The sequence below is a fragment of the Plectropomus leopardus genome, chromosome 14 (genome assembly GCF_008729295.1).
Source record: "Plectropomus leopardus isolate mb chromosome 14, YSFRI_Pleo_2.0, whole genome shotgun sequence".
Taxonomy (NCBI): domain Eukaryota; kingdom Metazoa; phylum Chordata; class Actinopteri; order Perciformes; family Serranidae; genus Plectropomus; species Plectropomus leopardus.
The window spans coordinates 24,361,357-24,377,079 of record NC_056476.1 but is presented as its reverse complement, the minus strand read 5'-3'; the positions used below and the strand labels follow the sequence as shown (position 1 = coordinate 24,377,079).

Below are 15,723 nucleotides of genomic sequence, written 5' to 3'. Positions count from 1 at the left end.
CTGGACCAAAGCAGTGGACTGACTGACCGACTGTCATTAAGATACATCATCTGGGATGCCATATATGTCTGTAGAAAATGTTAATTGGTGATTCATTTAGTAAATGTAGATAAGCGAAAACTTTGACATGTGGGTGCTACAGAAAAAGTGTAGGGATCACCAAAGGTTTTACAATTTAACCTGAGGGGAACATGAATGGCTGTGCCAAATTTCATGTTGATCATGCCAATAGTTTTTGGGACAATTCACAAAAAAAAAAAAAAAATGCCACTGTCACAGCAGCGTAACAGGAAAAGTCAGGGGATCTCCAAAATCAACAGGATTCATCCTATGGGGACCATGACTATATAAAATTCCGTGACAACCCAGGTATCAGTTGTTGAAATCCTGTCTAGACCAAAGTGACTAACTGATCAACTGAAAGTTATGTTACATAGTTTATGAATAGCTGAAGGCAACTGAATTTTTGAGGCAATCCGCATAGTATGAGGTATATTTTCGTCAACCTGCTGCTGATGCTAAAGTAACACAGGAATTCTGTTCCAGTATTTTTATCCAAATTTGTATTTTTATTTATTTTTTTAAAAAAGGATGACATCAGTATTAATATAGACTATAAAAAAATCAACAAATTTAGTATGTTAACCTGTGTTAAGGCAGGTCTACACATGAAATTTCATTTCTCAGCCTTTTTTAAGAAAAAAAAAAAACATTAACAGCTCAGTGTGTACGTGTGGTATTTTCAACACTTTCTCCTGCCTAAATCACAGAATAGGTGGATTTCTACTGACTTCAAAAATAACATATATGACCAACCCCAAAACAACATTTATCACTTGTTGCAGTTGAGAAAAAAACGACACTGTTAGGCCCTAAATAAGTAGCCTGCTTTTGTTTTTAACATAACTAAATTTAGAAGCATTACAGAAATACATTAAATGTGTCACTAGTGTAGTGTGCTACACATACTAGAATTATATGCTACACTGTCATTAAAAAGACATCAACTTTGACACTGGGGTACATACACCAGTCTCCTGGGTGAAAGTCCTGTGTCTGTTTGAGGGGCAGGACTTAAGTCCTAAAGTCCTGCCCCTCAAGTCCTAAAACCTGAAAATAAATTTGTATTTAAGCACTCTCGGTTCCCTTGCCTGGAGGTGAATTGTTTTTTTTTTGACTGGGTTTTAGTTCAGATGCCTAAAAAAAAGGTCTGTAGTTAACACAAGCTTAAGTTGCGGTATTTTGTGAATACCTAACTGAATAAAACATGTAAATATCAAGAATGTTCTTTACCATCAGACTAACTCTCTGCAGTTATCCAAAATTACACAGCGGAAAAATCCCACAGACCTTTTTTTTGCAGTAGACAATTTGACATGTAACAGTAAGAAAAGCATAGGTGTATATAATAACATTAATGATAGCTGCATTCCATTCAGGGGAGACTACTGTGCGTGCTGGCTCTCTGGAAGAGCTTACTGGGACACTTCAGGGAACTGAGCCATCATCAGTTTAACAATTTGACCTGTGTTTCTCTGACTTGACATGTCAAAATGTCTGCTGTGAAAATGGCCTTTTGGACTTTTGACGGGGTAATCAGGGGGATGCTAACTTCAGCCTTGGCCTACAAAAAATGTAATTCCTGCAGGACTTCTTTTATCTTTTACAACAATACACAGACTTTGTCATTGTTTGTCTCCTCTCCTCCTGTAATAATAATTATTACAATATCTACTAAAGGGGGGCGTAATTGTTGTAATTAGCCTCTTGCAAAATCTGCCTATATGGTAGTTTTTGAGAACAGAATTGAGCTTGGCAAAGCAGTTTTGTTTTTGTTTTTTTGGGTTTTTTTTTTTTTTTCATTTTCTCAACTGTAGGCGAGAGGAAATTTTTTATCAGGACACACCCATATTTGATTTTGATCTGTGAAATTATTTTAAAATTATTCATTGGTTTCTCAAACCTTGAATCGCTGCATTTTGATGCATCTTTTTCTTTTCCTTTTTTCTTTTTTTTTTTTTTTTTCACACCCAAGCACCAAAGCTATCAGTCTATTAGTCAATCAGTTACACTTGTAGTGTGGTCAGAGCAGACTACTGCCATGAACTCTCAAAGTCTAAAGATTAAAGTAAAATTAAAGCCTACACATGCACTCTTCATCCCCTGCCAGCACTGGCCTTTGCTGGGAGAACATGCATTATTGACCAAGAAGTGCTCTGCAAAACTAGAACAGTGAGACATAAAGTCTCCAGCGTCGGTACTCAAAAACATATTCTCTGAAAGAGACTGGCTGCCGTAAAACCTAGACGGAGTGACCAGCTGTGAGCGAGTGGGAGCTGAGGAGGAGTGCAGAACAATCATTGAGCGAGCTGCAAAGGCTGAGTGCTCACTCCACATCAGACCAGTAGACGGAAAAAATGGATGTCTGAAAGGTCACCATCCTGCTGCTTTTACAGATTAAATCTCAAGATCAATAATTTAACTGTCAGAAGGTCTGCTGAATGTAAAGTAACGACGCGGAACTGTTTCGTAAAGTGTTTCCGTCTCCCGCTTCCCACATAGGTTAAGACCTAAACTGAATCTGAACTGAAATTTCTTAAACTTCACCCAGATAGAGTGCCTTAAAGCTGAGAGGGGTGACACTGAACAAGATGGAGCTGTGGGATTCAGTTTCAAAGCCAGAGAGGGAGAGATCTCACACTGAAAAAAGTCCACTGCGGCAGTTTTCATACATTTAAAGAGATATTTTTTGTGAAAATGTGCTTTCTGCATTTCAGGCCACAAATACCAAAATAAAAACCACAGAAATAACATGCTTGTACTATCTGCGTTTTCCCAAAAGGCACTGACAGAAATACGTTAGCAGCTTGAGTCACCTCACAAGTAATCCATCAGGAGCGAGTCTCCCGCTGTTGCCTCGAAATCACATCTAGCTGTCATCCCCGGTGGCATCAGTGTGATAGCTGTTTTTGGCACCAGATATATAACTTGTGAAGTTTGACTGACACAAATAAAACCCAGGAGCTTGAATAGCATATGTTACAGTATGCACCAAGCAAAAAATGTCTTGACTTTTAAAATTTTATTTGGCAACATTTTGCGGTGCATGAGTTTTTATTTTTCTGGACTTAGAATGGCTGAGACAGACACAAGGAGCAGTATTAGGAGTTTTAATTATAAAATGAGTTCACACAAAAAATGCAGGTGATGGTAGCAGAAGGCAGAAACTGAGCAGGTGAGTCTCCAGCTGAAACACAGGAAAAACACTGAAGCACTTGGCACAAGACAGTTGGCAAAGCAGCGAGGCACACGTTGAAAAAAGGTCGAAAAACACTGGTAAGTTCAACAGATGCTGAAAACACTTGTTACAAACAAGCAGCAAAAACACTGGGGATACATGAATGTTAGCACATGGATAAACACCAGAGGAAGTAACACCAAGAGGTACGTACCGAATGACACAGAATTATCTGGCAGAGTAGTGGAGTGAAGATCATGGAGGAGTTGACTGCTGATGACTAAGGGTGCTTTCACACCAGGATAGTCCAGGGGACTTGGTTTGATTGGGCAGGGAAAAATTTCACAACTTCATTTGGTTTGGTTCACTTTCACACTGCACTTCTGAAAGTAGACCAAACTGCCTGGACAACGTCACGCAGTTACAACAGCTGCTTGTTTGGGGCGGCATTGCCCCAAACAAACACTGACCAGGAAGAAAAAAAGCATTAGGAAGAAGAAAACCCGGCTCATCGATTGGCCAGGACCGAAAACGGAAATCCATCCCCTTCAGCCGGCTTGTTCACCACAAAAACAATGGAGCAACACCAAATGTATGCAGTCTTGGGGTTTTTGTTTTTACTTTTATTTTTGCTTCTCCGGATTTGCCCTGTTGGCTTTATTTTTATTTTTTTCTACCCAAAATGCACTGCGCTCTACATCACTTCTTCTCTTTGGTTCACTTCCTCTCTTTGGTTCGCTGGATAGTCCGTCTGCATTTCCTACTGTGAGCGAACCGCACCAGGGTTCACTTGCAAGCGAACCGAGACCCATGTTTTCTGGCGGAGTTCACCTGTTTTGTCCACACCAGAGTTAGGGTCAGCTTTCACACCTGCCCAAACGAAGCGGACTATCGGTGAGAACAAACTCTGGTCTGTTAAAAGTGGACTAAACAGTTCTAGTGTGAAAACGCCCTAAGGGCAGGTGTGCCTCGTTACCAACTCATGAGAGAGAGGGTGCCAGCCACGCCTCCTGCCACACACACTGCAGAGAGAGAAGCCAACACGCCCTCACTCCAAACTCGTCGCATGGTGCTGCTCTGTCAGGACCTTCCACATCAACCTATGACATTTTAGGTAACCTTGTGCGTCAGCTGTTTACACTCCAGGATTAATTACATTGATGTCAATAAATGCATGTGGAGAGATGACATCACGGTAGGATGACACAGCACTTAACCATGATGCCAATAAATGCATGACTCAGGGGCCACATGGCAGTCATCATGAGTATGTGTACATGTAGTTGACTGCAAGAATATCTCTAGCATTAGTGTTTCCCTGATTAGTTTTTCCTGTTGTCCCTCACTAGTTGTACAGTCTTCACCTGTCCTCACTTTCCTTTGTGGTTTCCCTGTATCCTCTGTTTCCCTCCTTTTTCTATTACACATGTCTTTTATCAGTCTTGTATGTCCTTTCCTGTTTTCAGTGCACACCTGATCTGTTTTAGTCCTCTTTGCTCCACTCTTGTATCCCTTGCCATACTTTTGATTGTAAGCCAATCTCTGTGATTCCCTCCTTTATCATGTGTCCACCAACCCCAGCTGTGTCTCGTTCTTGTGATTGGCTCCTGGTGTATATATAACTGTGTGTCTGCCTTTGGTCCTTGTCAGGTTGTGTGTGATCCCCCCCTGTTGTCTTCATTGTGTTTGCTGCTGTCATTACCCCTAAATCCTTCCTTGTGATCCTAGTTGTTTTCAGCTTAGTTTTAAACTTCAATATTTTTAAATAATTATTTTTTATTTCATAATTAATAGTGTATATACAGCTAACTACACAAATAAGGATTTAATATGAGTCCCAAGTTAACAAAATAAGCAGCAGAAGTTGCTATCAAATAACAATAAATGAATGATTACAAAATCTATTAGAGGATTCACCAACAACATGAGGGAGTGAGTGTCTGTCACACTCACAGTGGTCATTAGTTAAAGCTTCAAGGGTAAAATAAGTTTAATATCCATCAGTAATGCAGACTGTGAGACAACTGAGGACACTCTTCCATCATTTTCACCCTTTTTTTTGCTTTTCAGAGGTGATAACACCTTCTCGTCAACACCAGGTGCCAAATATTGTGCCAGGACGTGACTTTTAATGTTCTGCCATGTCTGAATGAAGCATTGAAGAGCATTAACACCTGAATGAATGAATCCATCATTTTAGCTGGTAAATAAAGTGAGTAAATGTTGGTACTGTAAGTCTGAAAAGGGCTTGTAAAATGTGGCATATACATATTTACATGCAAAACAGGGAAGAGATCTGTCACGCTGTCCACCATAAAAGATTTTGTGATCACTCGTGAAAAATGAAAATGTTGCACTGAATATGTCATTTAAGTTACTGATGAGAATTTAAATAGAAGCATAAAATAGCTGTTGTACGTCATGTTGTTATCTGTTGCCAGTGATATAAAGCCAAGTGGATGGAATCTTACTGTTACATACAGACTTCCAAGTCCAACTCAGCATCACCTCTGTAATGATTCATTCTTGTGACGTCCATAAAATTTGAAAAGAAAACACTGTGCTGCTCTATTAAATCTATTAAAATGATTACATTCAATGTGGGAGTCCAGTCTAAAGGCAAAAGGCTTCATCGAGGCAGAATAATGAGAGCGAGACTGTTATTTAGAGACTGGAGCCATGACAACAGAGGACCACTGCTGGTGAGGGAAATTAGTTGTGCTTTTTTTTTAGTAGAAAGAAAAACAGAGGGGGATATGATGTTGTACTGTTATGCAAAGCATTAAATAAAGAATATAAGGGCTGGTTCTGTGTTGGGTACAATGGGTTTAATCGTTTTGCTGAACGCGCTGCGATTGCGAATACATGAAATGCAGACAGCTACATGTTCAAAGCGTATGATACTGTATGGCTTTGTTTTATTCACCCAAAGATGAAAGGCACTTTGCAGACAAAAATGTTGCATATTCACATACATGAGAGAAGGTTTGACATCTAAGAAGTAAGAATGCATTACCATTGGATGAAACCGGTCCTAATATCCCCTTGCCTTTGAGCTCTGCTTTGGTCTTCACCAGCTTCTGATAAAAATGCCCTGCTGTTTAAATACTCTGGAATGTTGACAAGCTGGTGGCGGTCTGTCAGCCATTTGGTGCTGCACTGACTCCATTCATTCCCCTTTTCCATCAACAGCGAACTTGTTTTGTTAAGGTTCTTCTATCTAATTTAACCCCTCAGAGCATTTTGACCAAAAATAACTTGGCTCAGAACCTGAAAAGTTGGTTCTCAGTTGGAGCCCCCAAAAAACAGATTTATCTTGAATTGAAGTGTGAACTGTGACGACATCAGTCGGCTTGTCGTATTCTACAAGTTGGAAAGAGAGGATAGAGAGGGCAACAGTGGAGAAGTCAAGTAAGAAATTGTCAGACCAAAAAAAGCATGGTCTTATTAATTGTTGGTTAATGATTGTTTTCGGGGGAAAAACAAAGATCAAACAAAAGCGCATAGGTAATTAATGTAAATGCTATTCTGCTTCAACTGTTATCTTTCATTGTACATTGTGCAACACCCTTCACTCTGACACATCAATAGTCGTATTTTACTTGCCATTTTGCTTTGCTTATCTTACATTGTTCAGCTTGACTGAATTATTTAAAGCTGATGACATCAACTAATGGTTTGCAGACTACTGTTTTGTATCCTTTGGCATTTTGGCCATCATGATCAGCCTAAAGAGGCCATATTTGTAGGAAAAAATGGAGCTGTGAAGGAGCAAGGAGTGGATCTGACCTAGAACCTGAGAACACCATTATAATAGTTACATGTCAATCACAATGTAGCCTAAAGCATACCCCTCTTATATGTCTATAATACACTAATGGGACCATAATTTACAAAATGAAAACATGCTATATTGGAGAAAACTTGAAACTAGCCAGAAACTCATTAGAAAAATGTTTATAGCTTCACATATGATCTTTTTGCAACCAGTGAAATGACCCCCTGCTGGTCATTAGAAAGAATGCATGTTTAGGGTGCTTGCACATTAGCTTCCCTTTTCAGACCTTCATATAATTACTGTAATTACCATAAAAAAGGTCTATAATTACTATAAAAAAAATCAAATAAAAAAAAAAAAAAACATGATTAAATGCACATTTTTTTGTTGTCACTTTTATAAATTTCATTGCATAAGTGTGCATATTTATCCACTGAGATACTTATATTTGGGTTTATGTATACTTGTTACTAGATTTGAAAACTTTGTTAATAATTTATGTTGCTCAGGGGCCATATGTCTCAGCCCTCAGTAATATTCAGTGTAATCTACATGAGGTAACAACAAGACTAATTACCACAGAAACTAATAGAGCCTTATTCTTCAATGAGCAAAATATCCACGCACACTTTGAAAGAATCATCGTGTGGCTCTGTAGAATTATTTCACATCTATATCCAAATCTTTACAATGTCCATGTGGTCATTGGCCTCAGAGTTTCAACAGCATATTTCTGTGTATTTTCACCAAAGATATTTAAAAAATAATAAAGTCTGAGAAAAATATTCCACTTGTCCCTGGTGCCGTTTCCCTGAGCCTCAGTACAACATCACTGAGGACAGCTCGATGCTGCTATCACTAGCAACAAGAAATGGATCTTGGTGCTTGACTTAAAACAAATTAAACAGAAACTACGACTGAAGGGTTGATAGACAAGTCCTGTCCCCCTGCTGGCACAATGTTTGCCTATCCATCATTGATGTTTTAGAAAAAAAAATGTTTGAGACAAAGAACCGAGAACAGAGTTCAGAGTGATAAAAGTCGCCCTCTCATCATCAAAGACAGCATCAAAGTCGGAGTATTCTGCTTCCAGGAAGATGTGGCCCAAACCTGGCTTCTCCTCATCCGAACCCATCAAAGGCAGGGAAAATCTTAGAGAGCACTGTTGTTATGAACTGGAGAATCTACCTCAGGCAGTGAGCCATCTGTCTGACCCAGTTTATAAACTCCACCTGGAGTTCCCAATGTGCAGAACAACCATATTCAACAGGTGATGCTGAATCCAGGTAGTGCTGAACTTCAGAAGTCTGGTTTCCATTTGTCATTTGCATTTCACCCCATTTCATTTGAGCTGTACGCCAAAACCAAAACCATCACATTAGTTTTTACATAATCAGACTTGAAAACTTATATAACTGAATTTAAGTCAGTTTACTAAAATAAGCTTTTCACATGTATAATGGAAGTTAGAGAAAGAAGGTCAGGTTTAAGAAACATTAAAAAGGTGCAGGAGTTTTTTTTTTTTTTAATCGTTACTCTGTCTGTTACTATCTGTTTTATAATGTTAGGGTTTTTATCACTTGATGCATAAATTATTTATTTTGTTAAGAGCATGCTTGATATAACAATAATAATAATAATAATAATAATTTCATATATGTCTTTTTGCCCTGATATTTATGTGTTGTGATACTAAAAGCAGTTATTGGCTGACGTATACCTGCAAGTTGTGTCGAAAATAAATAAAATAAATTGGTAAAAAAATATATATATATTAAAATTAATGAAAATAAAATATATAAATCAATAATAAAATAAATAACACATCATCAAATAAAGTATGTCCCCAGAAGATCTATAAAATCGGCGTCAAAGTGTCAAGGTTGGCACCAAATATTAGTTTCACTGATCTGACCAAATGTCTTTCTTTCTGAGTAATGGGCAGAAAAAGTGTTTTTGCAGAATATTGTGATGTCACAGCGAAAAATGACCTTTGGGATGAAGAACAAAGTCAGCAGTTCATCATCCATCCATTTTGATCCACTAATTTGGCTCTGGGTTGCAAAGGCAGCAGATTGAGCAAAGTACTCTTGATGTCCTTCTCCCCAGCAACTCTTTCCAACTCCTCCTAAGGGATGATGAGATGAGATATATAATCCTTTGTGTTGGCCCCGTATGGACATGCCCGGAACACCTCTACCCTCTAACACTTAATCATCGTGTCCTTTAAAAAATTGTGTGAAATCATGTCATAATTAGCATACAAATTCTTGAGTTAGTGCCAAAAGACATTTTTTTGTGACCTTTCATCTATGACCTTCAACCACCAAATTCTAAACAGCTCATTCTTGAGTCCAAATGGATGTTATTGCCAAATTTGTAGAAATCCCCTTGAGCTGTTCTTGAGATAACGTGTTAAAGAAAATGAGACTGATACAATGTGACAGGCACCTTGACCTTTGACCACCAAAATCTAATCAGTTCATCTTTGAGTCCAAGTGCATGTTTGTGCCAACTTTAAAGAAATTGTCTCAAGGTGTTCTTCAGATATCATGTCCACAAGAGTGAGAAAGGCAATGTTATACTGACCTTGACCTTGACCTTGACCTTTGGCCTTATTTGACAACAACTTATTTGGCCTTTATTTTTTGAGATGTCTCATTCATAAGAATGGAACAGATGCAATTTTAGTGACATTGACTTTTGACACAGAAATCTAATCACATCAATGTTGAGTCCAAGAAGATGTTTTTGCCAAAAAAAATCCCTCAAGATTTTCTTGAGATATTGTGTTCACAAGAATGAGAAAGATAAGATCACAGTGACCAAATTGACTTTTGACCATTGACTCACACTATCACCGTGCACACGCCTACATTACTATGACCACTGGGATCTCATTAGAAATGACTAACCATCAGTATTAAGCCATTCTTCAATCAAAATCTATTTACCATTAAATCCTCCTCAAGACACACGTGCACTCTGGGACTCTAAGGATCGTGGGAGATCTCTCCTGTGAAGTATCAAAGCACAGAGGGGGAAGCCAGGTATTGACAGGGAGGGTCTCACATCTTTGATGCTTTTGTTTACAGGTTGCCAAGGATCAAACATAGTAGGAGAGCTGCAGAAAGAAACATCCATAACGTGGATGTTCATAAAACAGCTGCACATTTTGAGTGAAGATCGGTTTGTCTCGCACTGTGGTCAGCAAACGTATAATTCCAACCTGTGTGGCTGTGTCACGCAGTAGGAGGGAGACTGAGTCATCTGTAAAGGGTCGCTGATGCATAACAAATCAAGTGCTATATTTGGTTGAAGTCAATGTCAGTTGATGTCTCGCAATTTGCCTTCATCCTCACACAAATCTTTCACGTCATCATCTCAGTGTTGGTGAACAATCAGTTAATCCTTCTATTTTTACCTCCACAGTGCCATACACAAATTTGAAGCGATAAGTGCAAAGTTTTGCACCTCTACAACGCCCTCAAAAACTGACAGCACTGACGCTCTGCATATCACCACATCTGATCACTGCTCTCTCAGCCAAAGAAGCTGACAGCTCATCATCTGAGCACAGAGCATGAGGAGGTGGAGGCAGGACGAAGGAGTGAGATGGAGACAGAGAGAAACAGCGGGTGTGGGTGGTGGTGGAGCAAAGAGGGAGGGGAGTGAATTTGAGAGTTCAGTGTGTGGGTGTGTATAGCCTTTACTTTGAAGTGTTTTCCCGCTGGGGACAGCAGTTTCTCACACAGACCACTGCTTTGGATTGTGTCACACGCGATGCACTAGCGCGGGATAAACACAGAAACTTCCAGCGACATGCAGATGAAGACACAGAATACTGAAAAATGTGCATCCACACAAACACACATACTGAGACATCTCACAGGATCAACAGTGACATTCACCCAAACACTGGACCATGACTTGCCTGGCATGCAGCTCTGTCTTAGCGGAATAAAAGTCGTTTTTTTAAGCATTTTCTGTCATCATCCCTGTGTTCTCTCAAGGTGGCTGCAGGAAGAAACAATAAAACAGTGACTGTAGCACCTTGGAGAGGCAGCCCACTGCTCAGGACCAAACACAGAGCATCACTTCAGTAAACTCAAATAATTCACAAAAACTTGTGGCTTTTTGCCCTCGTAAGGTTATAGTTTAAATCTGGTGGCGGAATATAATGCTGTTTGGTGAAAATATTTTTTATAACTGCTGAGTTTGGTATCTTGTTTTTTTTTACTATTTATAGTATTGATCTTTTGCTTGCTTATCTTGCATACACCTTACACCTTGCTGCTGTAACAATGTGCAAATTTGCCTATTTCGGGATAAATAAAGGATTACCTTATCTTATCTTATCTTATCTTATCTTAACTGTCACATTTACTTGAGCATTGCTCTTACAGTAAATACAAATTTGAGATACTTGCAGTATACTTGACCATTTCTTTTTGATGCCACTTTATGCTTCTCCTCATCTACATTTATTTGGTAGCTTTTCTTACTAGTTGCATTACAAATAATGTTGTTACACACAAAACACATTATGGGGTTATGAGACATGGTTATAGAAAAGTACGCAGAATCGGTGTCATCTTTCAAATTGTCTCTCAAAATGTATCTTTTTAAAAGAGCAATTTCATTAAGCTGGAGTAAGATAGTTTTCTGGAAAAGCCCAAATAATGATTATATATATATATAATTTTTTTTTTTTTTTAAATAAGAATTTAAAATACACCCTATTTCTGTAGCTTACCTCTCTCTGTCCTAAGCTCCTCCCTCTCAGAAGACCACAGGCATGTGCATGTGCTTCATACAGTAACCCATTGTTTCCTATACATTTATTGATCTAATCTTATTTTATTGTGCCGTTAAATGCAGAACATACATTCAGCCCCTCTTTCTCATTGTTAATCAGACCACTGATAAACAGTGACTTTCTGCCACTATAGATTACTGCGCTGGGAGGATAGTCAGCAGCAGATCTGGAGACAGACCCTCAGTCGGACACTGTGGGAACTCAAATTTGGGCTGCATAAAACCCAGTGTGGGTTGTCACAATAGGCTGGTGACTTGCATCAGCAGCGCACAGCAAAAGACTCTCATTTTGCTAAGTCTATCTTTCTTTTTGGGAGGTAGTTGTTACCAGCGCTGGAAGAGTAACTTTTTCTGCAGGATTTTGCAATTGAATCAGGCTTTAACCATCTGAAGGGACATGCACACCCATCTGCATTTGTGGAACTGCCAGTAGGAACACCCTCTCTTTGAAATGATCTATGATTGGCCCAAAGTCTCAAACAGGCTAGATTTTTGAAAGCCTGAAACCAGCCTCCCAGACCACTTGAGAATCACAATATGATGAAAGTTTGTAATGTAATTTTTGCAAAAATGAGACCAAAATAAAACTGCCTATCCCAGCTTTAATGTGAGAACATCTTATTTCTAACCCTTTTTAAAAATGAACAAATAAATAAAATCTTTTTAAAGTAATTTCTTTATATACATAAATATAATTGATTTTTGATCATTTTTGGCTTTGACTTTTAGGTATTTGCCATTTTATTTGGGTTCATTGTTGTTACTATTATCTGTTAAAAATATACTATCATTGTGTTTGTGTTTCTATCTATCTAAACTTTTCTCCAACTTCATCAGCAACAACAGCAAAATGCTTTACTTTTGCTTTTGATGCTTGAATACATTTTGCCAATAATACTTGATTTTACTTGCATTTCCATGCAGATTTACTTGTAATGGAGAACTGTCTGTATAGCAGCGTTACTCATTTTACAAACAGATCTTAATACTTCCTTCGCCACTGTGCAACTCTGCATGTTTTAACAAGTAAGTGCCTCATCAACAAAAAGTACTTGATCTCTTCTGTGTTCAGGTTTGAATGATCCCAATAGTCAAAAGATCTTTTCATAAAAAGATTGAAATAGCAGTTGATGAAAATTTGATGATGCCAATGGTTATAAGCTTTACATGCATACAAATTATGCCGAGCATTTGTTTTACATAAAGAGCCCACTATCTGGAGGTGAAGCACCCTGGCATAAAATACACACACACACACACACACACACACACACACACACACACACACACACACATTGAAACATAATATTTGTTCATTAGCAGCTGTTCAGCAATCATGTGAGGTTAATGTCTGGTTGGGTTTGATGTCTCCTGGACTAAACATTAATAAATAAAAACATTTTTTAAAAAAAAAACAAACAAACCTATTTTTGAGACATATCATAAAAGCACAGGATCTCATGACCTTGGATTGTAAAAGTTTAATCTTTGTAGTTTCCACCATCATTCCTTATCTGTCCCCAAAAGAGAAATTCATAACAGCATATACAGGGGGTCAGCACGCAGCACAAAATATCAACACAGTAACACAAAATATTCCTCTAAAACCAATTTTGGAATAATCTGATTAAAGGGATAAATCATAAACACATTTTCTGGGTTTCTCTGCAAATTATGACTTTGTTTTTGTTGTTTTTTTTTAAGTGTATCTAATTTTACATTAAGACATTTCTTAAAATGATAGCAGCTATAAATCCACCCACACTGGTCCATTTTAAGTCCCCATCTCAAACATTTGCCACCAAAGCAATGCATCCTTATTTGTACTGTCCTGCAGTGGGAAAATTCTGTGTTGTGATGCTTTAATGATTTTATATGCACAAACATATGTAGACTTTTTCATGCACATCTTTTACTTCAATAACGGCCTTCACAATAACAAGATATGGACGAAATTAACTGCATCATGGAAAAAGCAGCACGTGGCACAGTCAAAGCAACAACAGAAACAACACAGCTGTGTAAAGACAACATCTATGTACAGGTGTGACTGCAGGGAGCTGCCCCAGTGTCTGCAGGACCGCAAAAAGTCTCAGTGTCTCATTGACATACTGAATTTTGCAAGTTAACTTTAGGTATTTAAAGGTAATTTTAGTGAATTCAATTTGGATAAATGACTTTTTTTTCCCAAATTTACGTCGGGATGAAATCGCTTTAAAGTTTCTATTTGATGGCAATAAAAGGTTTTGAGAAAGTCTTTACTTGCTTTAACTACTCGTGCGTCCACAGTCTCCTCTCAATCCCTGCTTTTTCTGCGCGCCTCCCTGCCAGACTTCAGCTCCATCAGCTCCACCTCGTGCTTCGCCGCAGTTTCCAACACTTTCTGCTTATTGTAGAACACCACAAAGTTATTGATGATGGGATGGATGGGCAAGGCGATGGCTATCACTCCGCACAGGAAGCTCACGGCTGCGTTGCACTTGCCCAGCGTTGTTTTGGGGTAGATGTCTCCGTAGCCCACCGTGGTCATGGTGATGATGGCCCACCAGAAAGACTGCGGGATGCTTCTGAAAAGCGTCTCTGGATGGCTTTGCTCCATAGTGTAGGCCAGCGCTGAGAACACAAAGATCCCCACGCCCATGTACATGAGGAGCAGCCCCCAGCTCTTTGAGACTCCTCTTGAGCGCGTAGGTCAGAGTCTGCAGCCCAGAGGAGTGGCGCGCCAGCTTGAAAATACGCGCGATGCGCATGATGCGAAGCGCCTGGACAGCTTGCTGGACGTTAGTAAGCTCCATCATGGATGTGGTGCCGAGGTAGGTGAGGGATAGGACAACGTAGAAAGGCATGATGGCCATAAAGTCTATGATGTTCATGAAGGAGAGCGCAAAGTGCAGCTTGTTTGGAGAGGACGCAAGGCGCAGCAGGTACTCCGCGGTGAACCATAACATGCAGGCAGTCTCGATCGCCTCCAGGGTCGGGTGCTCCACCAGTTTCCCCTCTGCGTCCGTCACCTGGAGCTCCGGGATGGTCCCCACGCACATCACCACCGCCGAAACCAGGATGGAAAGGAAAGACGCGATGGCAATGACGCGCGCCGGCACGGAGGATCCAGGCTTCTCCATCAGCCTCCACAAGAACCTCTGGCACCGCTGGGTGCGCGTAATGCACTGATCCACATCCAGATCCTCCAGAATCACCTTCACTTTGTTTGCAATCTCTGTTAACTCCTCCTCCTTCTCATTTAGGTAACTTTTACAGCATTCATCCAAAACATCTTGGTCTATTTTCCAGAACTCCATCTCCTTGATGAAACAAATCGGGCAAATGCCGGGTTTGATGTGGATTTCATCAAAGTAGTAGACGTCGATGATGCACTTGAAGGCGTCGGGATCTCGGTCGAAGTAAAACTCTTTTCTTCCCGGGTCGAAGTCATCACAAAGCGACGAGATCACCTCAGAACTCTCAGTTGAGGAGTTCAGCAGCTCCGCCAGTCTGCTCTCCGGGTAGCGGTTCAAAACATCCCCGAAAAGCACTACTCGGACTCCGCCAATGTTCACAGCAATCTCCCCCTCATCGCACAAACCTGTTCTATATTTTGGCTTCGGAACTGTCCACATTTTCCTGAATGTTTGACTGAATAATTAAAAGCTCCTATATTGTTAGAGTAAAAGTGCAAAAGCCAGGATTTATGTCCATAATTTCGGCGCGTAAAGCTTTTTCTCCTCAGACTGTTGCATGCACTGAATGGCACAGCTTGGGCGGCCAGCTTTCCTTAACACTTCCCACCTCTCCCCCTCTCTCGGTCTCTCTCTCTCTCTCTCTCTCTCTCTCTCTCCTCTACACACACACACACACACACACACACACACACACACACAGAGGGAGAGAG

General features: G+C 39.8%; 1 protein-coding gene across 1 annotated transcript; it reads right to left on the bottom strand.

Annotated features, from left to right (window-relative positions):
• Positions 1-14,130: 14,130 nt before the first annotated feature.
• kcnf1b (potassium voltage-gated channel, subfamily F, member 1b) lies at positions 14,131-15,451 on the bottom strand. The gene is given in 2 exon segments (XM_042500121.1): positions 14,131-14,493; positions 14,495-15,451. Coding segments are annotated over 2 exon segments (1,320 nt in total).
• Positions 15,452-15,723: the final 272 nt, after the last annotated feature.